General features: G+C 41.8%; 1 protein-coding gene across 3 annotated transcripts in view; it reads left to right on the top strand.

Moving 5' to 3' along the window:
- The first annotated feature begins 10,593 nt into the window (after positions 1-10,593).
- Positions 10,594-24,920, top strand: part of EXPH5 (exophilin 5) — a 36,968-nt gene continuing 22,641 nt past the window's right edge. For 2 of the 3 annotated variants that reach the window (XM_063148972.1, XM_063148971.1), the window contains exon 1: positions 10,594-10,743. In XM_063148972.1, coding sequence (XP_063005042.1) covers positions 10,625-10,743 — 119 coding nt within the window. In that variant the 5' untranslated portion in view covers positions 10,594-10,624. Of the gene's footprint in view, positions 10,744-14,888; positions 15,045-24,920 lie in introns of those variants that run through there. The other variant, XM_063148973.1, reaches the window with a different exon arrangement.

Raw genomic sequence — 24,920 nt, 5'->3', positions numbered from 1 at the left:
TCCATCAGATTTTCAAACTACAACTCCATTGCACTCTGTGTATAAGTAGTCCAATAAGCCTACTGTTACCTGGGGTGCAGCGCTGAGGAGCTCTGCAAAAGTGACAGTGTAAAACAAGTTTCAGTGGTGTCACTTAAACAGAGCGATAACATCCTGCTGGACTTCATTTAATATATTCCAGGTATTAATTAAAGAGCTAATAATCCTGTGGAAGGTAAAAAAATATGCATTCCCTGATGTTACTTGAATTAGAATTGTTAAAGACAGTTATCACTAAGGATTTATCTATACTACTTACATATCTAATTTATAAGATGGAGGGGGAAAAAACTAATTTGCAAAAAAATTCTGTTCAAAATACAACCTGTATTTATAGAATATAGTTTCTCATTAAGCATTGAGTATCCATTTCTCCTTGAATTTAATTAAGTATACTTGATTAGAGAGTGAACAGCAGTAATTGACAAGACTCATTAAATTCCCCTTAAAACATACAGCTATGGACTTCAGTGGGAGTTAAATCAAACCCTAAATTAAGAGTCAGATTGCTTCAAGATTAAAACAACTTGTTTCAAAGCCTGGGGACAGTTTGTTCAATTTCATACTGTATTGGTATTCTTCTTTTATTAAGTGCACAAACAGGTGGGATGAGATTCCTCTCACCTAACTTTAGATGCATACAGTTTACAATTTGGAGCTAGTCATGCCAGACTCCCTTTACACTCAATAGAGAGAAACAGCCTCTCTTAAGGCATGATTCATCTGACCTATTTAAATGTCTACTTTGGAATGAGATAAATTGTGTACTATAACCATTTGGTGTTCTTCATTGAAAATAAAAGTAATTAGGCTAATTCATTTAAAGGGAGCTGTCTGCAGCACAAGTGCTTATATTTAGGGAAATTATTACTTTCTTTGGCAGATGAAGGTATTTAGACTCATCATCAATGTGTTTAGATGAGGATAAGTTAGGTAGTGGTATTGAAGCACAAGTGTGTATTTTACCTGATCTTTCAGATAAAACTTGATTGCTGTACAAAGCAAAGGTAAAATATTTTTTACTTGATAACGCTCTTTATTCTTCTGATCTGCTGTATTTGTAGCTGACCAACATCAAAAGTAACTGGTATTTAAAAGAAGGATGTGAATTGCGTACTCCTTCCCCTCCACTGTTAGGGGTATTTATGCAAACACCGGAAGGAAGGGAAAGTAAAGGAAGGATTTTGTCTAATTCTTGTGATTCTCTTGCAATAGAAGGACTCTTTGAGTTAAGTGCTAAAAATGACACAGAATTGTCTGTGATATAATTAAGTTCAAGATAATCTGCTGCTTTGCAGGAATGAAAGGCATTTTCATGCCACAATTTATATTAATTTCCACTGGCATATTCACAGAGGCATTCTGATTTAGCTGTATCATACTTGCTGTACCTTGTTCTCTGAGACAGAGCATGTAAATAAAGCCAGACATTTCTCTGGGGCATTATTAATTGTACTTGTTTCAGGGTTTAAACAGAGTATGATATGATTTTAGCTCAAAAATAATTTTACTAAAGATATCATTAAGATTCTTTATTATGCAATTTTATTATAGATTTTGAGACTTTTTAATTGTGTTTCATTTATTTTAATTGTCTTAATTAAATGAAAATTGAAGTAATATTTTTTGTAAAATGTATTACCTTACTTCTTCACCCAGCACTGGAGACCATTAAATTCTAAGGACATTAATCAGGGTTGCTGCTGGTGACTCTCTCTGATAATCTGATTATTAGTCTCTAGTAAAAGATTACTTGATACATATGATGAAATAAACTTCCTCAAGATGGACTACATTTACATCTTGCAGTCAGTACACAGAAGCATTTTCTGTCGCTGATAATTTTTGTTTTGAGGAGTTGAATGTGACATATATGCTATAAACCACTTGCAATCACAGAAGCATAAAGTAATCTACATTGACTCTGGGACCTTGTCAGGTTGAATCCCCTCTCAAAGCAGGGCTAACTCTGATGTTAGATGCTCAGTGCCTTCCCCAGTTTTACACATCTGCATCTTTCCTAGACAACCTGCATCAGCCAGGATTCCATCACTGGAAGTTTTCAAGGTCAGGCAGTGTGAAGTTTTGAGCAACTTGATTTAGTGAATAATAATATCCCTGCCCATAGCTGGGGGAGACAAACCAAATGATCTCTAAAAGTCCCTTTCAACCCAAATAAATCCAGGATTTTTTTTTTTTTAATAATGGTGACTTAGAACTTTTTCAGGGAATTTATGTCCATTATTACTTGTCTTTTTGTGTTGCACCTCCAAGGAGCTCTGTAACCATCCACTAAAAAGTTGTACACAAATTTTCTTAACCTTTTCTTTGGCTGAGCAAAACCATTTACCTCACCTCTAGTCAAGTGTCACAGGCTACACCCCTCTGGTCAGTCTTATGCTCCTCTACTGGACTTGTCCCTGTGTGCTAATGTTTCTTGTATTTGGGAGCACAAGACTGGATACAACACTCCAGATGCAGCCTCTTGAGTTCACAAGGAAGTCACTTTCCCTGGCCTGCTGGCTACACCCGTAATAAAGCAGGCCAGCATGCAGTTAGGCTTTGTTGCTGCAAGGGCACATTGCTGGCTCATGTTTGGGTTGTTCACTGTGACCCGCCCCCCCCCCACCCCAGGTTCTTTCCCAAAAGACTCTGTTCTAGCCTGTCTGTTCTAGATTGTACAGTGGCATTGTGTCATAGAGCTTTAGATGAGGCTTTACTTGCCTTTTTTAAATGGCTTTTTTGTTTGCTTGCTTAGTTTTTTTAATTTCCCTTTTTGAACTTCAAGTTTCTGTCAGGCTGTTTCTCTAGCCTGTTGAGATCCCCCTGATGCCCTGCCATCCAGCATGCCATCTTTTCCCCACCATTTTCCCCACCTGCTAATGAGGATGCATTCCATTTCATCATTCAGGAACTATACGTGGCATGATGCTTTAACCCCATCCAGCAAGGAAGTTGAGTCCCAGAGGTACAGAATCAGAAGAGTAAAAGTGAGAACTTGTGGATTGAGATAAAAACAGTTTAATGAAACATAAGAGGAAGTAAATCATAGTAGTGTTAATTACCATAATAATAGGAATTAGAATAGACAAAACAAGTGATACACAAATGCAGCTGCTCTCCACTTCCCAAGTGATGCCCAGCCATTTCCCAAGAGCAGCCCCTGTCCAGCTTTTGACCTAATTTATATACAGCATGATGACATGTGATACTGAATATCCCTTTGGTCTTTAGGGTCAACTGCCCTGGTTCTGTCTCCTCCTAACTTCTTGTGCCCCTCCAGCCTTCTTGCTGGCAGGGCATGAGAAGCTGAAAAGTCCTTTACTTGATAGAAACACTATTTAGAAAACTAAATATGTCTTATCATACTAAAATCTAAAATCTTACCATACTAAAACCTAAAAAATGTCTTATCATACTAAATCCAAAGCACAACAAGATACCAGCTACTAAGAAGAAAATTATCTATCTATCTATCTATCTATCTATCTATCTATCTATCTATCTATCTATCTATCTATCTATCTATCTATCTATCTATCTATCTATCTATCCCAGCCAAAACCAGGCCAGATGCAGCAGTTAGATTTGGGCTAGCTTATATGTAACAGCACATGCAGAGGGAAGCACAGGGACATTTGAGTAAGTCTTCACTGTCACATGAGATTTCACTTGAGTTTGCATGCTTTGCCTATCTTTCTCATGTGCTGGTTCACATGAGAAAGATGCTGAATCTAGCATAAGCATGAAAACTGGCTTGAAAAGAAATTAAGGTACAACTAGAGAAATTTTGAGTTTGAATTTAATTCCTGAAAGCAGTTTGGATGCAAAACTGCACAGCTTATTTGAATTGGTCTATTCCCAATCCTATAAAGTTGTCCCACCATACAGAGCAGCCTCATCTATCCATATTTGACACCACTCTGCTTCAACTCTGATATCCCTCTTTCAGCTGCTGGTAAACTGCAAAATTTTTAAGACTCTGATGATGAAGAACAGTTTGATATCAAAAGGGGATCTGTTGGCTCCTAAGGTTACATCTTCTAGTAGGAAATATCCAGAAACTATTTGAGGACAGCCACTCCAACAAAATCTCATAGCAGCTAGTCATGATCACATTAGCAGAACAGCTAGGCATAAAAGAAGAGGAATCCTCATAAACTTTATTGCTAAGACAAGGAGCCTTCCACAGCCACATGCAACACATACTCCTGATTACAGCCATGGATCTGGAATCCAGAGTGATGGCCCCTCATTCTTATACTTGAAGAAACACCAAAGTTAATTCCTTTCCATCATTTCTATAGAAATATAGAATATACAGAACTCCATATTCTAATTCTCTCATTTATTTGGAATATATATGAATTTATAATCAGAAGATATATGCAGAAATCTATGTTCATAAGGTAATATGTAATATAATCTATGTTCCATACAGCAAGTATGCCTTTGTCCTTACTATCCTGAATGTCTTCATATCACAAACTTTACCACCATACCAGCAAACTTGCTCACCTCTGCTCACTGCTCATTTCTTTTCCAGGTCACCTAAGCGTGTGCACAGAGCTTTGGGAAAATCAATGGTTACCAGTGGTTGTGACCAGTAGTTACCACTGACCTTCCACTATAATAAGTAACCTGTCTTCTTACCCTCTATTTCCCAAATTGTAACCTGTTATTGACCCATAAAATGACTTTTTATTTAATCTCATAATACTGAGTTTCCTTGGAAGCAGTTGATGATGGTACTATGAAATGTCTTTAAAAGTACAAGCAGATTACATCAACTTGGCTTTGTCCAAATATTTGCTGCCATCCTTCAAAAAGAGCACTGTCAAGTAGGAATTTTGTTTTTAGAAGTCAAACTGAATCTTCCATAGTGCTTCTTTTATATAGCATTCATTGATCTGCCTCACAGACTCTATGATGAGCTTCTTGATGTGCTGAAGAAGGGTTTAGTCCTCATTTAGAGATCTTCAGCAAGTTGTTCCTCCCATTTTTTTTTCTTTTTTTCCCCCTTTTTTAAAATATGTTATCAGCCTGGATTTATGAATTGTTCTATTTTACTCATTTGGATATGACTACAGTGTTTTAAAGGTTGCCTTCTTGCTTCTGATGACATCTCTTCCTTATGGTTTAGTCACGCCTGGTTCTTTGTACCTTTACTCAAGCCTGTCTTAATGGGTTGCATGCACTGGCATATGACCTAAATATATTAAATGTATAATTCTGCCATGTCCCAAGTATTGGCCTCTGGTGATTATGTTTATGCACCTATTAGTTAAAGAGGAAGAAAAGGTTGCCTAGTTTCTGACAAGAGAGCAGATGTTACATGCAGTACTAGCCAACCTATGGCTCTGACAGTCAAGACATCAGACCTCTAAAAAAGCAGACACCCTGCATCATTTCAACCAAACATGCTCACCCTCCCATTCCAACAGTAGTTTTATACTCCAGAGCTGTAAATTGGTTTAATACTCCAGAGCTGTAAAGGTAACAATCTGTTTTGTATGCCTCTTGGGGCTGCAGCAACACCCTACAAGCCAAATCTGTCTTGCCCTGTGAGGGGGATCCTACTCACAATATTCTCTTCTCTCCCATCCAGAGAAAGTGAGTATTACAAATGAAATTGGTGATTAACTGAATCCTAAAAATAAGGGAGGAAGAAGGATGGTCAGTCATGAGGAGAAAGCAAAACAAAGGGGCGTCATGGATTCATTTTCCAAAGCAGCACCAAATACACAGAGGGTAGTGTCATGAATGCCAGGGACAGACTGCAGAGTCTGACCATTTCAGAGATCCCGCTCAGATTTCAGTCACCATTTCAGAGATCTCTCTCATGACCACCTTTCCTTGCTGCTATGCAATGCTAATATGCTTTTGGGCTCTTACCTTTCTTCTGGTAGGCAAAAACTAGATCATATTTTGGTATCCTTAAGTCATTCTAAGGGATCAAGAAGTCTATTTCAGCAGAAACAACCCTGCACAGGAAACAAATTGAGGAGTCCATATTGGCAATGGATGGGGCAGGAAAGCCTTGGAGCAAGAGGCAGCAGCAAGCAGTACTTGTAAGGTGAGGAAATGTGCTGTGTGGGCAGAACAGAGTGTAAAAGTGGGGGAAGGGAGCAGCCCACACTCCAGGGATGGGGAGGGAAAAAGAAGCAGGTGAATGACAGACTCAGCAAGAGGAAGTGCTTGAGGAGATTGTGAAAAGGAGCAGTCTGCAGCCACACAGATGGCTACAAGATGTGACTTGGGAACACAGTGTACCTTGAAGACTGGCTGTCCCTGTGGGAGCAGAGCTGTTGCCCATGGCATTCACAGGGTGGTCGGTGATGGTCTGCACCCCACAGCCTGCTCAGCCTGGTCTTGGCTCCCTCCTTGCCTCACAAGAGGCTGTGTAGCACACAAACAGCTACAAAAACACAAATAGCATTTGGACGTTGATGTTCAGGCAATCTTCAAAGTGCACCACTTCACAGCTGAAATGCCTAAAAGAGAAGCCAAAGCTCTCTTGAAGGGGGAATTAATGGCCCAGTGCAAGATCCTGGAGGACACCCACTGCTCAGTGGAGATGCTGACCTGTGGCAGTGGGAACCATACACTGCAAGCCTCCGTGTCTCCTGAAAGGCAGATGGATCTCCAAATGTTAACCCACATCAATAAGCAATGTCTATTAGAATAAATGGAGGTATAAACAATGGGCTTGTTAAACAGAGGGGAGGCACTGCTTTTGTCCTTTTGAGTAGTATGATCTGAGTATTTTTCACCTAGCCTAGTGTCAGAAATATTTATTTCAAAAGCAATAAGCAGATCTAGCACATTTTAAATGGAAGACGCTTCATATTTATTTTTTGCCTTGTCACAAAGCCATTCTCACTTAACTCAGGGAGTTAATTAAACCAGCCTTCACTAATCTGGCTGACAATTTAGACAGTAATTAGTGCAACAGGAACAGACAAGACCTTACAGTTCTTTCAAACCTCGAGGCTGTTACAAGCCTCAAGGCCAATTGCTACAAGATTTAACCAACCCTTCCGCATATTCCTCCCAATTCCCTAGGCACAGACCAACTTTTAGAATCAATCCTTCTGGCTTTCCAGAACCCTACACTTTTAATTCCTCCACTGAGAATAAGTGAAGTTAGCAACACCCATTAGTACAGAAGTATTTGCGAAACACAGTTTTTGAAGAATTTGCCCTATAATTAAAATATGTATGTCAGCATCCTCTTCAGTGGCATTGGCAATTAACATTACTAACGATGTCTCATGTCTGCAGCCTCTCATGCTATTTTGGCCCTCTGTTTCAGGTTTTTAAACTGGAAAACAATACTTATTCACAAGAAACACTTCTGTATCTTCCTGGAACAGCTGTTAACTGAAAAACATGGAAAAAATTTAAAGCTTATCTCTTATCTTAGATTTATCAAGCAGAAATTAAAGCACATAAGGTGCTAGGGACTCCAAATACTGGAATACAGGCAGTGTTTTCCTGTCATCATGATCCATATATGGAAAAGACAATTTGTAAGAGAGTTGGAGTAATGAAAAGACATTTGGAAAAGTGTTTTTTTCACCAAAAGTGGTTATTTTACCAGACAATAAATTACTGGTAAAAGACTCCATAGATAGGAGCTGTTTCTATTCCTGGTCCAACACACACTTTGTAATGGTTATGTGATGTACCAAAGATGATGTGTAAAATGAAGGTCTTATTCTTATACAGATGGCTATGCCCAAATCTCTAAATAGAATAGAATAGAATATTTCTGAATAGAAGCCACTGAAATAATTATCATTCTGAAGTCTTGCAGCATCCCTGTAAAGCCATTAGTGTATGTACTTGTCACTCTTCTAAACAATTCCATTGCTTTGTACACACACAAAAAAAATTTCTTTCTTATTACCTGACAGACTTTACATTGCTTATACATTAAATGAATATCTTGTCCCTGTTTCCCTCTGCACTAAAAAAATGCCAGCAAATAATGGGAATTATGTTATTCCCATTATTAATGATGGGAAGAAAAATGCACCAATTACTCCAATTTGTAGAAATTAAGGAAAAGAATGACAGAAACTTAGAAATACAAGTCCATTCTTGACTTACATGCAGGATAGATACAATTATAGATAGTCACCAAATTTGTGGGGAAATGCCACCCTTTATTTGTAAGAACTGTAATATATAGCTTCCTTTGCAAAACCGTAAGAAAATGCACAGCCTTCCTATTTATTTTGTATGCATGTATTTATTTTTCACCATAGAATCACAGAATGGTTTGGTTTAAAGGTCATCTATTCCAATCTCCTGCAATGAGCAGTGACAACTTGTAAGTTGCACAAGAAGTTAAAAGACCACAACTCACCAGTAAGATGCAATATTGTTTTTAAGGCAAGTGTGGGCATTGATGAGCTTCATTGCAATGGATGTACAGAAAAAAAAATGTTACCATGTTCTGCCCCAGCTCTGAATGATGCAGAAGTAGAAGCATGATGCATGATGCAGAAGCACAGTGAGCAACTGCTTCCCACCCTGCAGGTGCCAGTCAGAAAGGGAGAGTGATGTCTAATTTGCTGCCTGGGAGAGTCCCCAGGAGAAGTCCATGCACTCAGCTTCTGCTGGTGAAACAGTCACTCTGTTTTGCTCAATGCAACAGAATGGGAAGGACAGGACATTTGTTCTTAGAGGGAAGTTCCCCTACTGCACCAGGGACAGCTGTGGCTCTTGCACCTTTAGAAACAATGTAGAAATACTTGGACTTTACCCAGAAATGTCTCCCATACACTATTAATAATTCACTGTGTTTTCTCTGTTGGAGACACACCCTCTCCACATAGTTCGCTTTTTTTCATTTTCATCAATTGTCTCACAGCCTTGGTTTTGTTGCTTGATTACCAGGAATCAGGTAAGTTTCTCTTTGGGTCAGACAAATGATGCCAGAAGCTCTTTCAAAACGAGGAACCTCCTGCAACCTGTTATTCCCACTGTGCTCTAAGGCCCTCATTTCCACTTGCACCACTCAGCTCCCTAGTGGGGCAACATTCTCCCGCAGCCCCACGTCAGCCTGCTGCAGGGTGGGACAGTGGCTGCGTGCATCACAGCCCAGCTCCTGCTGCACACTGCCCTGCCTTTTTCCACTGACTTGCCTTGCCATAATGAAAATTGTGTTTTCTTTCATAGAATCAGGGGTTTTTAAGGGGCCCTCAAGATTGTCTAGTCTCAGCCCCCCAGCCATGGGCAGGGACACCTCCCACTAGAAAAAGTTGCTCAAGGCCTTGTCCAACCTGGCCTTGAATACTGCCAGGACTGGGGCATCCACAACCACTCTGAGCAACCTGTTCCAGAGTCTCACTACTGTCACAGTAAAAAAATTTTCTTCCTAATATCTAACCTGAATTTCACTTCTTTCAGTTTGTACCAATTACTCTTTGTCCTACCACTAGAGTTCCTAATGAAGAGTCTACCGTCTCTGGCTTCCCTGTGGGTCCCCTTCATATGTTGAAAAGCTGTTACAAGGTCGGCACAACAAACCTCTCCCAGGCTGAAGAGCCCCAACTTTCTCAGCCTGAAATAATTGACCATAATTTTCCTTCTCCATCTGCAGTTCAGCCCTGAATAAAGCTCATCTCTGATGGAAAAAATTCAAAGGACATTTTACAAAGTTTTCAACCAATACAGCGAACTAGTCGGACACATATAGGACAGATACAGCAATTCATGGTGCTCTCACCACAGAGCTGAGTTGCATTAGAGCTGTTAGAATGGAGTCAGGAAGAAATTACTCCCGAGATTTGATTATAACTCCCAGATCAAGAACAAGAATAGTTCCCTATTATTTCTTCAGGAAAGCCTTACAGGAGATAAATAGGTAACACTGTCCCGTTGTTCCCTCGTGGAAAACTTGCCGCTTTGTATCCACTCCGCACAACTACGGGCACGTCCTCCTGCAGCAGCGGGACGCGGCGTGCCCCACGGAGGAGCTGCCGGGGGCCGAGCGACACCCGGGCGGAGCGCCGGGGCCGCATTCGGGTGCCGTGGAGAACCGGGCAGAGACGTGGCGGGGCTTGCCCGGCGGGAACGGTGCCGTCAGCGCCAGGAGGGAACCGCAGCGGCCCCGCCGTGCGAGCGTGTGCTCCCTGGGCAGTGCCACAGCAAACACCGCTCCGAGCGCTCAGCGCATCACCCGACTGAACCGGGGCACACGAGCACGCGGCGAGCGGCCACTCCAACACCAACGCCCACTCCGGTTCCGGCTCCGGCTTCGGCCCCGACGGTGGTGCCGCCTCCCCGCTCCTCCCCGCTCCTCCCTGCCCTGCCCTGCCCTGCCCTGCCCTGCCCTTCCCCGCCCCATCCCGCCGGGCTGCGCTGCGTTCGCTGCGGAGGGAGTTGCCCAGCCCGGGCCAGGGCGGTTCCGAGCGCTCGCCGCGCCGGCTGTCACCGTTCAGGGACACGCGTGTCCCGCGGTGCCGGCGTGCGGGTCCGCCCGGCGCTCGGCCATGCTGGTGCGGCTGCACGCTCCGCGGGGCTCAGCGCTGCCCGCCCGCCTCCGCCCGCCCGCCCGCCGATAAGCCGAGCCATGACCGCAGCGCCCCAGGGGCCAGATCTCAGCTTTCTGAACGAGGAGGAAGCCAGGGCGATTTTCCAGGTGCTGCAGAGGGACGCGGAGCTCCGGCGGGCAGAGAAGGACAGAGTCAGGTACCGGCTTTCAGCCCGTCCCGCCGTGCCCATCGCGCCCGTGGGGAGGCGGAGGGCGCGGAACGGGGTTTGCGGGGCGCGCACGGCCCCAGCCCGGCGGTGCGGGGGGACGCTCATCCCGACGGGGAGAGCGGGAAAGGAGGTGGGCAGCGGGAAAGGGGGTGGCGGGGGGCGCCCCTCGGGGAAGGTCTGCGCCGGCCGAGGGGCCGTGGGGCTGCGGGGCTGCGCGGCAGGGAGGGCTGAGCTCCCCGCGGTGCTGCCGGGGCTCAGCCAGCGCTGCCTGCCGCCGGAGCCGTCCGGCCGGGCACCTGGAGCATCGGGACGTTTGGGAAATGCGTGTTGTGACAGAGACGGCTCTGAGTCACGGCTGCGGCTCCCCGTGGCACCTCTCCTTCCCCGGGGAGGAGGAGGAGGCCGCTTCTGTGCTTCGCCGTGCCGCTGGCATGGGGTGTGGGCTAAACACCGGTACCCGGGAGACCACGGCGACGGGGAAGTTGTGCCGGACCTTGCAGGGAAACGTAGCAACTCTGAGGCTTTTGAGTCGATCCTGGCAGCTTTTGGAAGCAAAGGCAGGCGCTCACCTGCCTGAAAGGTAGTTCACGAGACTCTTTAAAGTGACTTAATTGAATTCTCTCTGCCTTATCAAGATATAGGACACCTCGACCTTGTCTCTAGCTCGTATTTCTCCTTTGTGCAATCATCAAAGCTATTTGTGTTGATAGTGAAAGCAAAGGTCGAGGAGTAGTAGAAATTATGCTGGAAAATGAGCCGTTTATTATTAAAAGTTATAATTTCCTCCCGGAGGTATGAATTTTGGCACATTGTGAAGTGAGAGGCAGTGTCCTCTCAGATTTGCAAGTGGGCACTTTTCACAAGAAATGCTTTCAAGTAAGATATAGAGGGAATGTTAATGAGTAACATTTGCGTCAAGTGGATTTTTGTACTGTGTATTTTTGATTTCAGTAAAGTGGATTTTATGATGAGCATGGTTAAATATTATGTGTCAACAATGACTTACATCTAAAACTTGTCTTGGTTTTCTGTGGCATGTGCACCTGGACTGAGTTAAGTTTGGCAATTTCTTTCTTCCATAATTTGGTATTACTTTTCTGATTAATTTCTGTTACATGTGTCTTATTATTACCCTCCCAAAAAGAAAAAATATTTTGCTGGATATAGGGAATTACATAGCTGGAGGCCTGTAAGTTTAAAACTAGAGGTTTTGGGACTAAAGCTGAAGCAAATGCATTCCAATGCTGTTGAGAGCCTTGTGAAGCAGTAGCCTGCTTTTGACCTTGAGGCTTTCACCTATCCCCAAATTTGTATTTTTCTTTGTCTATGCACTTAGGACTTTGTCAATAGAAAATGTTATTTATGTGAAAGCTGTCAAAATAAACATGGTATAACAGTTTGTTCCTGGTGATGCTTTATTGAGATGTAGTCTGTTTAAGTCTCAGCTGAAGAGGCATTGACAAGTTGAGCAGAAGGTAGGTGAAGTATTTATGACCAAGGTGCCATACTGAAAATCTAGGTTAAACCCTGGATCTGTCAAAGGTATGTGTCCTTGGGCAAGTTTCCTAATCTCTCCTGGACCTAATAAAAGTACTTTCTTTCTCACTCCACTTGTCTACCTGGTCTTATTTAGACTGTAAGCTCTTCAGGCCAGAAGACTCTCATCAGGAGCAGACAGGTTCCAGTCTGTGTGGTGTTGCCCTGTGCTACTATAATCAAAGTAATAACAGTGATCACCCTGCAGGGCCAAATCTTGCAGTTCCTATATGACCACAGTGAGCTTCAGAGGCTCTAAACAAAATTGCATTTGTTCCCCTTTGTCTCATATGCCTGCCTCCTTGCCATTCTTATTACTATTATTTTGATAATTAACTTCATAGACATTTTTTCTGTATAAAAGTTTTAAAAGAATGCCTGAGAACTGTGGCAGCCCACTCCTGGGAGATTTTCAAAGTGTGATTTTGTAGCTATTTGATTGATGCTGTCAATCAAACAAGGCATACAGGAGACACTGTGGAATGGAAGGAACAATTTCATTAAGACTACTCTTTTTGCACAAAGTTAGTGAAGTGAGTTGCCCTTCAAACTGCTCTTGAACATGGTTTTGGAAATAGCTAGTTGGAGCTGGGCAGGGCCAGGGAGCAAATCAGTAACAACCAGTGGTCAGAAACAAATTGGTAAAGTGTTTTCAGTGACCATCTGTATTTACAATGCATCAGGTTCCTGTATAGACCAATGTAGACTGGACTGACAGAGGGAATGAAGCATTTGCTGCCAGACCAAAGTCAGGTTCCAATGACTGCGCTGATCTTCTCCACACTGTTTGATGTCATACAAGCAAGCACATAGCTGTCTGCCAGTCTCTTAAAAGATCAATGAAAAATTGAAATTCATTCCCACTTATAAAGTGGTATCTAGAATCCTAAAAGCAGGAACAAGCTACATTTGTTATACTGAAAAATGTTAACTCCAGTTAATTTTGAAAGATGAAATAAGAAATAAAATCAAAATATTAATTCTTACATTATCTGTGGTTTATTGTGACTTCATCAAATGTATTGAGCTTGCAATTATTTCCTGACAAGTACATTTATTTTCTTGTTGCTTACCTGCGCTGGATAGAACTGGATCTCTCTTCATCCAGTCAGCACAGCCTTTGTGAAATGAAGTGTATAATGGGGAGATTTTCTGGGGAAAGGTTGCTTTATACAGCCTCTCTCATCTCCCTTTCTCTTAGTAGCCTTTATGCAGAGCAGGAACATGTGAGTTATGTTGTCAGCTGTGAACATTTGTGTAGCTCTCAGCTCTGCTTGGTGCTTCCCCTCCTGTTGCACATTCTTTGGGAACCGTTGGCCCTTTCTTGGCTCCCTTGGAAGCCTTCAGGCCTCTAAGCCTGGCCTGGGACACCTCTCAGTATAGCTTTGGCTTTTATACAGAAATGAACTGTATGTCCTGTTGGACCTTAATTTGTTCTTGCTCTGAGCAGGGAGGAGAGCTCTTGCTGTGTCCCGGCCTGCTGGTTCCCAGGAGTGCATTTTTTGGCCGGTTCTCTCCTTCCAGTGCCCTCTCGTGGCTCCTCTCAGCTGTACCTTTGAGCAGCCACCACAAACCAGCCCTACCTGCCTCCTTCTCCTTGAAACAAGTTCAGAGAAGCAGCAAGTCAGCTTTGGTATAACTCATATGGCTGCTCACTGCTATTTACACCGAAAATAATTCAGAAACTTATTAATTATGTATATAATAATTTAAAAGAAAAAAAAAACTTACTCATTTTGAACTTGGGTAACGCTTCCCTTCAGATTTCTTTGCTCATCCAATCCAGTTTCATTCATAATACCAATTCAAAGAAAATTTCATTTATCATGCTAGTGCGGAAGAGAGATGGAATTTAGTGTTTTTATATCAATATACATGCGTTGTTCCATTATAGTATTTGCAGTATTAAGGCAGGAGTCCAACTCAAGTCATTAAATGCTACTTAATAAGCCTGGTTAGTGAAACTGATGATTTTACAGAAGCTTGTGGAAGGAAGTTCCTTATCACAAATAATTCAGTTAGAATTAGATGTCCAGGAGAAGGCAGGGAGGAATACAGCATGTTCACAGTGCAATATCCTGTTCAGATGGCTCTCCAAAAATTCCGTTTCTATAACAGTGCAATGAATACTTGCACAGGTATTAATATCACAGATCACCTTTCTGTATGTAATGAAATAGGCCAGAAAATCACATATTTGACTAATGATTTCAAGACTACAGAGTCCACCCAGCTCATCTTCCTAAGCTTTGTTCTGCAGCTGCTGGGGACAGAAATGAAAAAAAGAACTGACAGCTAATAGTTGCTCAGAGACCTCCAGGTCCCAAAGGCCAAACAAACCTGAAGGTGCTTCTCTTCTCTGTCCTTCATTGATGAAGCAAATGGGCAGGATGAAGAGAGGCTGACTGCCTTGCATCTCTTCAGGACAGCACTTCAGAGCCTGGCAGGTAGCAGAGGAACTGGCAGTCCCTGTAGGAAGTCTCAGCAGCATTAGGGCATGAAGCTATGGGATACAGAGGTGGAGCTAATGCCTTTTATCTCCAAGGCAGCTCCTCCCTCTGCAGAGTGTAGAGAGGCAGACAGTGCCCAAGCAGGTGTCATTCCAGTCAAGTTTGCATCTCTGATGTCTCATAGCCTGAACACTGGGTGTTGAGATGCACCTCCACCCCTGGAACTGCATCAAGGCCAAGAGAAAGCAGCTGAGATGAGAAGATCCAGGAGACATGGAGCCAGCTACTTAAAAGAGGCAGCAGGTAGGAGGATGTGGCATGGGAACGGGTAGCTGGTACAGTTGCAGGTTGTCCAAAAAGTGAACAGTTGGAAGACAGAGTAGAAGAGTTATGGATAAATAGAAAATGCATGTAAAAGGGCACAAAAGCTCTGTATCCTTTAATAATTTTATTTAGGAGACTTGGCTGTTTTATGCTCCTATTACAATTGCATGCAGTAGTCTTGTGCTGGTTTTGTTAATTAATCCTTGAGAAAAAGGGAAATATTGTTATCTTCACTTACAAAAAAGATATTGAAAATAAGTGAGAGACCGAGCCACAGAATAGGGAAATGAACCTACCTGCCCTAATAGCAATTTACTTTCTAGATCATGTTTTGAGAACTAAGTATGCATGTATTATTTAAGGATTTTTTTTCTTTTTTTCAGTAGGAAGAATGGCAAAAAAATAATTGCCAGCTCTAGAACATATCTGGCACCTCAGCCACTGTCTCTGAATAGAAACTGAAAAAAAGAGGAAAGGGAAATGGAGTTTGTGAGAGAGGAGAGCACTCATTCTATTTAGTTTAATTTGTTTTGCTCTTTTCCAGGTTGGTTTGTGCTTTTGGCGGGGGGAATGTTTAGGAAATTTATTTTACAGATGACTATGAGAATAGACAGGAGCAAAACAAAGGTTTGTTTTAATTTACCCTCAAATTTGAAGATGAAAAGCACATGAAATTAATTGGAAGGTACAGTCAGCACCACTCAGTGCTCCACTCTTGCTGACCCATTAACAACATTTGAGTGTTGTGGGAAAGATGAGTCCCCTCCTTTGATTGTTCCAGACAGTCTCTAAATTAAATCATTTGGACATAGTTACTTGTTACAGGCACACAGCTGTTCTTACTGCCTCACGCAGATCATTTACTGAGTTCATTTGTTGCAAGTAATTCCTTATTGTATTCTCCTGACTGCCATTTACTCTCACAGGTCTGGCAATAGGAGGGGAATACAATCCTGTGTTGGAAATGTATTTTTTCTCCTTCTTCTCTTGGGAAGACATTTGTTGCAGAAGTGCAGATATACTCAGTTTTGTATGTATTTAAGCATATTCATACTTGGTGCTCCAATTATATTGTCTTGCTTACAGTTTGAGGGGTCTGCCATTGCAGGCTTTATTTTGTCATATTCACAGAAGTAGTCCTCTTTACTTTCTTGGAGATCAAGAATAACTTGTTGGGTGTTAGAGATAGGGATTTGGGGCTCAACTCCTCACAATTACAAAGAATTTTTAAAAATCAGCTCCAAAGTACATGAGCTGCATGGATGGGGAGAGCAGACAGGATACCAGGACAGCATTACTGAACAAAGAATTAATAAAGAAATTCTTTCATAAGAGATACTCCACCCAGGAATGTTTCTGGGCACAAGTGTTCTATTGTGTCTTGATGTGGAGGAGATACTATTATTACTTACCACTGATACTGTGCCACCGGTGTGTTTAGTGGTTTGTAAACACTAATGAAAATAGGCCTTTGAAGCCCTGAAGGGCTAGTATGCTAAAGAAGTGCCAGTAGAAGCAAAAATGGCAGGGAAGACCGGGACTTAAAAACCTTTACTTGCTTTGGTAAACAATTGCTATCATAAGAATCCCATTTTGAGACTTCCCTTGTTTGAGTGGGGGTACTGTAACCAAATGCAATTGGTAAGTTGCATACCAAGTTTTTTCCTCATTGTGTTTTTTAATAGTCCTATCTTATGGTGGGGTCTAGACTCACAGACTGGGGCTTCACACAGGCTGAGAAGGAGAAGTAGAAATGGCCAGGGGCAGGTAGGCACTGTGTGTGCCATTTTCTCTGTTGGTTTTTACTCTGTCCATCTGGGATAACTAGACCAAAGGCTGTGATGTAACTCCAGTTTTATGCCTACAGAGCAGAGTCTGGACCAGCCTTGCTGCCAGCTCATTGGTCTTGTCCTTTCATAATGAATTAATTTCAGTGTCAATCCTTTCCTCTAAAGATTCGTGCTTGGTGTTTGAGGGCAGGGGGTTTCCTATGGTGTGTGTGGTGGCGGAAGAACCTTTTGAAGTGTGTAACATTTGGAACAGCCTATCAGCAGGGCACTGAATGTATTTCTGCTTTTTTCAGGTTACTGGGTCCATGGTGGCTCCCCACAGGGCTGGCAGGGCAGGGCCTGGCCACCAGGGCCTGTGTCCCGTGACACAGACGGGCAGCGCAGTGATGGCTGTGGTGTCGTGGCAGGGCCGGGGCCGGGGCCAGGCTGTGGGGCTGAGTCACGCTCAGGGCTGGGGTCAGGCCTGCTCCCCCACAGCAGGGCCAGAATCATGGTGCAGGGCCATGGTCAAGATGAGCAGTCAGGACAGGGTCAGACCTGGTGCCAGTGACCAGGGTCAGCCATGGCCTGTGATGGCCAGGCAGGCCAGGGGTGAGGGGCCGGGCTGGAGGCCGAGTTGGGTGTCAGCCTAGGGGTCAGGGCACAGATGGAGCTGGGGATGCAGCTGGGGCTGTAAGTGGAGCACAGCCCAGCGGGACAGCCTGTGCAGCTCCCAGGGAAGGAGGGCTCACCCCTGCTGAGCCTGTGGCTGCTGTCTGCACAACACCTTTGTCTAAGGACACCCAGCCCTGCTCTGCCCAGGCTGGTCCTGGGCCCAGGCAGCCAAACCCACAGGAGCAGGAAGGACATTCTCAGGGCACTTTCACCCGTGCTCATTCAAACACAGGGTTTGTGCCTGGTCTTTCAGACTGCTGAGACTAACTTTTGCATTTTCAAGCGACCAAACGGTGTGAAAGTGAAAATCACAAAGATTATTATTGTTATTATTGAGCTCACTTTCTGATGTCACTAGGGCTGCCAAAAAGTAAGATGGTGTTGAAACTGGATGAGATTTAAGCAAAGACTTACTGTTAAGTCATAGGCAGACATTTTCAAAGTTCAAACTTAATGGTAAAAGCAGAATTCATTGAACTCTGTCTTTATAGATAAATTGACCAGCCTTCACGAATAAATAGGTCAGACACAGCAGAGCAAGCAAGCACTAACTATTGAGTAGACAGTCAATATGGGGAGTTATTCTGGAATAGATAATGCAGAACAGTCCAAGTTTTTAAGGTTTTCCATGGACTTGTGACCCAATTACAGTCTTGTGCACCCTGTAGGAAGTCTGCACACTTCCCAGGTCTGACCTTTCCAGCAGTCATATTCTCAACACCCTCTGTCTCCTCCACAATTCAAGTGCAGAAGTTTAATTAATAATTGACATTCTAGTTGGAATTAGAAATTACTGTTAGGTGGAAGACAGCTTTCCCTACTAGGCTAGCAGAGAGTCATTGAGATGTCTATATGATGAGAATGATTATCTCATGCTGACAACTTCTACACAGTGTCCCAACACCTTCAAGTCCTTGCATCTATTTCAGAAATAATAAATTGGCTATGCCAGTAATTCAAAAAAGTGTTTTGCGGAAACACATCTGATTCACGTTCAGAGTGGCTGGCTATCTCCCCATGCGTACTGGCACAGCTGTGCTCTGGTGGTGTGCTCAGGTGATATGTGTGTCTCATAGGCCTGTGTGTCACAAAGGCTGCAACACCTGCTTTCCCTAGTGAAGCCCAAGGAGCTGGAGTTTTGCTGGATTTGGCCCCTGATGTACTTCAAACTCCCATATCCATCCAGACATGCAGCACTTGTACCTCCCGCAGACGTGGCTCTCAGCCTCGCTAACAGCTGGGGGCAAAGCTCCTTGGGCTATGTCAGAACTCCAGCTGATGTTCACTGCTTTCTGTCAGATACTGTTTTGATGGCATTTGAAAATTGTGGTATCTGTCTCCTTTTCTTTTTATAAATTTAGGTTTTGCCAGTGGTTTGTGTGTAGTCAATTTAATTATCCTTTAAAATCTTTTTTTTCTCTGAATCTAGTTTTCAAATCAAGTGGTATCTGGCCCACTAGAGTTTTGAATTTTGGGCACAGAGACCCCATTTTCTTTTCTGTTCCAGAAATTTAACACAGGACTATCTAAATTAAGGCCTGACCTCTGTTTGGTCTTTCTTGTACTTGTTTTAAATTGACAAATTACATATTTCCTTGGAGCTTACAGTCTGAAAAAAATCACTACTTAAGTATTCAATGCAGGAAATTCATTAAAGCAGGTAGAAAAAAATGGGATTTGTTCTGAGGACATGTGCATCTAAAACATCACAGGAAATTTATTCCTAATCCTTCTCTGCAGCTAAATTATTATGTTAACTATAATAAACTATATTTAAATGTCTGCATTTTAAACTCTTAACTGAACCTATCTTATTTTTCTCAGAAATAAATAAATCCATATCCTGGTACCATATTAACTGTGAACAACACATCAAAACCACAATAGCCAGGAGTAAATTATGAAAAGTACAGTGTATTTACACTTTATAGCACATTAATTACATTGAATTTACTTTGTTATTGGAATAATCAAGGAACTGTAGCACTTATACTGGCCATGTCTTTGGATTCTTAGATCAGCAGGGGTCTGAGTGCAGAGAGCTGCAGTCAGGAAAAGCTTCAGCACTGTGTCTGGGGTGCTCTGCAGTCTCTTTCTTCATTAGAGACTTGTGTGTCCTTAAATACATATTTATTTTTCTGTGTTCTTTAATATATGCAAAATTATACACACGTAAATATTATACTTTAAAGCATTATTATCGTAAAATATTTCCATTTCCAGTGGAAGAGTTGTGATAAATTATGTGAGTCTAAGGTACTACGGCAGAGGATCTCTGTGTAAGTATATATTACATACATGTATAAAAGCATTACATTTCCAGATGAAAAACACCCACTGTGTCAACTTTCAAAGCTTTCATTAATTCTTATGACCTATTTCCTTAGTTTAAAGCAATGTAAATGAGGCTTTTGTAGTGTTACAGTAACACATAAACTGTGTGCAGGTACACTGACCTGTCTTACTTCTGTTGTCCAGAGCTGTGAACTCTGCTCAATGTGAGACTCTGTACAATTATCTGAGATTGCAGAGGTGCATTTTGAGAGCCCTTGGCTTCAGGCTTAGCTCTGTACAAGCAAATGGCCTTTTTGGAGCCTCTCAACTTCAGAACTCTGTCCAGACCCATGGGTCATCATACACAAATCTGCTTGTAGAGATGAGGATTTGCTCTTAATTTGAAACCAATTCTCCTCCTACAGAGTTCTCACCTAGCCTGTGTTTTGTTTCTGGTTTTGGGTTGTTTTTGTTCTTATATTGTTTATTAGGAAAGGTTTTTCATAAAGAAAGTCAAACAATAAGATGAAGAATAGTGTCTGCATTTTATATCTTTGTAAGGCAGTTAAGTTTACAATACATGACTGAGCTGTAAATTACTTGCAATAGACGACTATCTCTTTGCATGCTATCAATATTTATAAAAGTTCATTGTAATCAACTAGCAGCTCTACCCTGGCAGAGTAAATATGTCTCTGTTAATCATTAGCTTCAGATTTATTGAGAGACCTGATCATCAGCCTTCCAACCCATCATGTGGTACACATGGTATACATCTTACATTTCTATGTAAGATTTCTGGGACAGAAATTCAGGAGCTCACAACTTATTCCAGTGTTTTTGGACTGAGACTAAATCTATGACTGCAAATAAATCAGAGTCTTTATGTGGAGAATTATATCCATTGCCTCTATTAGCATGTATTAATATTAATAGAAATTCCTATTAATGAAGTAATCTCATTAGAGACATTAATTACTACCATTCAGAAGCTATGTGACACACTTTAAAGATGATAAGTGGGTTTTCTTTCTGTTGCATCATGGGTTTGTTTTGTTATTACCATACAATATTGGTAGGTAGCTTGCAATGTAACACCCTTTTTTCTAGACTATCATTTGTAGCCTACAGAGACATGGTAACTAATGGATAAAACATTCACAGAATGGAGCTTTCCCCTGTATTGCATGCATTGTGAAAGGAACTGCAGAGAGTCAGCCCAAGCTGGGGAGTCACCAACAGCTGTGACATTCCTAGTGGTATTCCACCTCATTCTCTCCCAGTGACCAGCTGCCCAAAGGACTAAAAACTTACATTTTCTAAGTATTTATAACTGCTAAAAGATCTGTACTTACAGACTTTTCTGTTTGTTCCAGCTGGGCTGAAATGATGTTTTCACTGTAAACCCGGGGTGGCTGCTAAAGAAATAGTTTAATGTTAACAGTAATGTCTTGAGGCATTGTTGCACCTTGTGTGCATGATTAATCACCCTCAGCTCCCGTGATCTCAGGTTTCAATGCTCTGTTTTGAAAACTTAACTTTTTGAAGGCAGTCGTTGAGCTTCTCATTTCAGAGCATTAACTAAGAGCTTCTGATTCCTGAGCTGTCAGAACACAGAGGAGTTATGTAGTCAGCATGAGAATTAACCTTTGTTCTTGCCCTTACAACATTTCCTAGTTTTCCATTTCAAAGGAAAGTGTGTGCTTTTGCTCAAAAAAGCAGACAAAAGCTTCAAGGGGAAAGGAGTGTTGGACTTGATCAAGGAAAAGAGCAGCTAGTGTAAGTCACTATATTAATTTCACATACTTTAATATGAGAAGCTAATGTTTTGGAGAAAACAGAGGTAACTTTTGGTCACTGTACAGAGGGTGCTTTAGTTAAAGAATTGTAGACACAAAAGTCATTGTGATTTATAGAGTAGAAGTATTCGATGTCCATTGGGACTCCAATGTTTCGTGTATGCTCATAAATCTCACTGGCTTTGTGGGTTGTGTGTAATGAATGCACACAGTGCCACTGGATTAGGCTATCTCAAAGCAGGTGATCAGCTTTCATTTAAATGAATAAATTTGTTGAATAGAGATAGTGTAATAATGACAGATTTTGTGATTTATTATATTTTTTAATTAAGAAGAGGAGAAGTAGAAATGGAAGGGTTTTCCTCATAGCAGATAAGGTAGAGCTTTAGTAAGGGCAGAGAAGATGTTCTGCCTTTAACTCACATATTCGCTGACTGTATCCCTGACACACACAGCAGGTCATAATGTATGAATCTGATACCTGTTCTCAACAAAAGTGTTCTAAGGACAAAATTATATTTCTGTTTGCAAGAATCTGTTTCTGTAGCCCTACTTGCTGTTTAAAGGATACTTGTCACTGCATATCAAATTCATGTGCAGAAATGATATCTTTGTGTTTTAAGTACTTCTGACTATTAAAGTTACAGTCTGGGATGAAAAACTAGAGAAGATCAATTACTTTTCCACTTCCCTCTGCCTTCTGCGTCTTGGTTTTGCACATAACTGGAATCTAAATACTTAGGGATAATTATGAGCTGGCACTGTCATGCAACCATTAAAGTGGAATTGAAAACATATGCCATACAGTTCAGTGCTGGGCACCCCTGGCCTTCAGGTGAATATTTCTTGGCACTTCCAGTGGCTCCTTTCCACGCAGGGGTGTCACCACTAGGGGACTCTCCCTGCCGCAGCCTGACCTGGTGCCTGTTGAGGAGAGTTGAAGTCCTTCCGTTACATTTATTGGTGTTCAGGTCCTGGTCAGTCACAGACACTGAACTCACACTCTTTATTCTGCACTGTTGTGCCACATGCTCTGTGCCCACGCACATCTTTAGTTCTGTTGGTCACATACTCGGATAAATACATCTGAGGGCAACTTGGTGGGTTAATGGGCATTATAAAATGAATACATAATGACAAAAATGACAAAAAGATGAAAAGGATGAACACTTAGAAAACTGTTATTTCAGAGGAAGAGAAAATTAAATTTGATCAGCAACGACGTAGCAGGTTAGATTCAAGCATTATTGATTGACAACACATTTTATTCATCAAAATAGAGGAGACCTTGACTTTTCAGAGAATTACTGCAGAAATGCTTAATTTTACATATATCAAATAAACAAATAAGTGAATTTTCCGTTAGATCTTTTTACATTGTCTTGTAGTATGTACAACCAAAACATGGGAGTCTTTTTTCCTCTGTTATTCATCTACTTGTGCATAAAGTCTTACAGGTAATAATGAGGCTGACTTGGTTCATTTTTCTTAGCCAAAGAGACAACAGTAAGAAAGAAAAATAAACAAAACATGCTTTAACCTGAGTAAAAGTATACCAGCTACTAAGAATAAAGACTGCCTTAGAAAACAGACCTGTTGTGTGTCTGACATGCTAGGAAAGAGTGTGTTGACTCATTGTTTTTCTTCCTGGTAGGATTAACCTGCCACAGGAGCTTCTCTGGCACCTTGGAAACTGAAATGATGTTGTTATTGCTATTATACGTTTCTAGGAAATGACAGATAATAATTTTTTTCAAATTATTTCACATGTGGTAGCCTTTGCCTTTCTCAGTAATACTTCTTTTCCCTTTTTTTTCTAAATGCTTCCAAGATGACAACTTGGAAGCATGTCTTTAAATTGTTTTCATAAAATTAAAAGGAACTATAAGTAAGAAAATATACTTGCATATGCATTTGTCGTAGTTTGGAACAAATTTGGAAGGGAACTTCCAAAAGGATGTTCCCTAAAGGGCAAAATTCAGCAGCTCTTCCCCCCCATCTATTCAGGTGATAAACAGCCTTAGAGAAAAGTAGAAAAGTCTGTTTCTTTAACAAGCAAAGTATTCACAAACACGAGAAAATGAAAAATATTAAACAATGGAACCTCTCGCTGTTCTGAAGAGACGGCAAATTCAGAGAGTCCTTTGTAGTTCAGAGTCCTTTCCGTGGGTGTGTCCTTGGCTTTCTCTCAGTCTCTCCGGGGCTTGGGTCCGGTGTCCTGGCCGTGCAGCTTTGGGTACCCCTGGATGATGGTCCTGGTGTTCCCGAACCAACAATGGCCAAACCGTTCCAAAAACACCCTTCTGGCTTCAGCTAACCAGAGGAAAAAACAGAAATTTGACAAGGGAAAACTCCCCCTCTGTCTGCAGAGCAGAGAACTCCGAGAGCACTGCTTACCTCTGTGTTGTGAACACAGCCGCGAAAAGAATTCCACCATTTGTCCTTCTTCCCCTCTTTGCCCTCAGATCTAGTTTTAAAAGTGCAGAATGTATTTCTGGGCTAAACAGACAAATGGGGATACAATCCAGCATCATAGGGTTGCCCCAGGAGAGCGTTTTAGAGCTACTTGCGGCTGTGACAACAGCCAGAGTTTTCTAGAAAAATAGCTGGTCATAGAAGTGATGGAGTTGTACAGTTCACCAGTGCAGCATAATCTATAAAGTGGTATGAAGGGGGTAAGTTGAAGTAAAAAAAAATAAATTTGGGAAACAACAGGTTCTTCAGGCATTGATTTTTAATTGATCTCTAGCCTTTTCTTCCTGACAAAACAAGGAATATGAACAGAGTAAAGAGAAAAACTTGGTTTAGGTTACTGCAAGTTATCTGCCCTGCTGTATTTTTTATCTAATGCTTTCAACACTACTTTTTTTCTGCAATCTTTTCAGTCTTGTATTTTCAGACACTGAGAGCTTTGATCCAATGAGCAAGTTTGATCTGTTTATTCTTCACCTGGTGCAATTTTTCATTCTTTGTAGTTGCTGTTTATCTGTTCTCTTATGAAGTGTGTGGTAAGAGTCCTTTAGGGTCAAATCCTGCTCTGTTAAACTCAATAGAAATAATAATTTCTGCTTTTAGCAAAAATAGGATTGAATCCTCTGTCCTCTGCAAACAAGTGCTGTCCCCAAATGTCCTATTTGGCAACCCAGTTTCTACTACCTTGAACACGTGTTCCTCTTTATATTCAGAGTGAAGATGGTAAGGAAAATGCCTTTCCTCTTACAGTAGCAATTAAAACTCCTTATTATCCTAACAGGAAGTGGCAGGGGAGGCTGCACATCTATAGACAGTATTTATGGTAACCCACATGAAAGTCGAGAGCACAGAAACATTTAGGGTAA

Source organism: Melospiza melodia, chromosome 2, assembly GCF_035770615.1.
Source record: "Melospiza melodia melodia isolate bMelMel2 chromosome 2, bMelMel2.pri, whole genome shotgun sequence".
NCBI classification, from domain to species: domain Eukaryota; kingdom Metazoa; phylum Chordata; class Aves; order Passeriformes; family Passerellidae; genus Melospiza; species Melospiza melodia.
The sequence above is the reverse complement of the archived record's forward strand: the minus strand, read 5'-3'. Positions and strand labels throughout refer to the sequence as shown.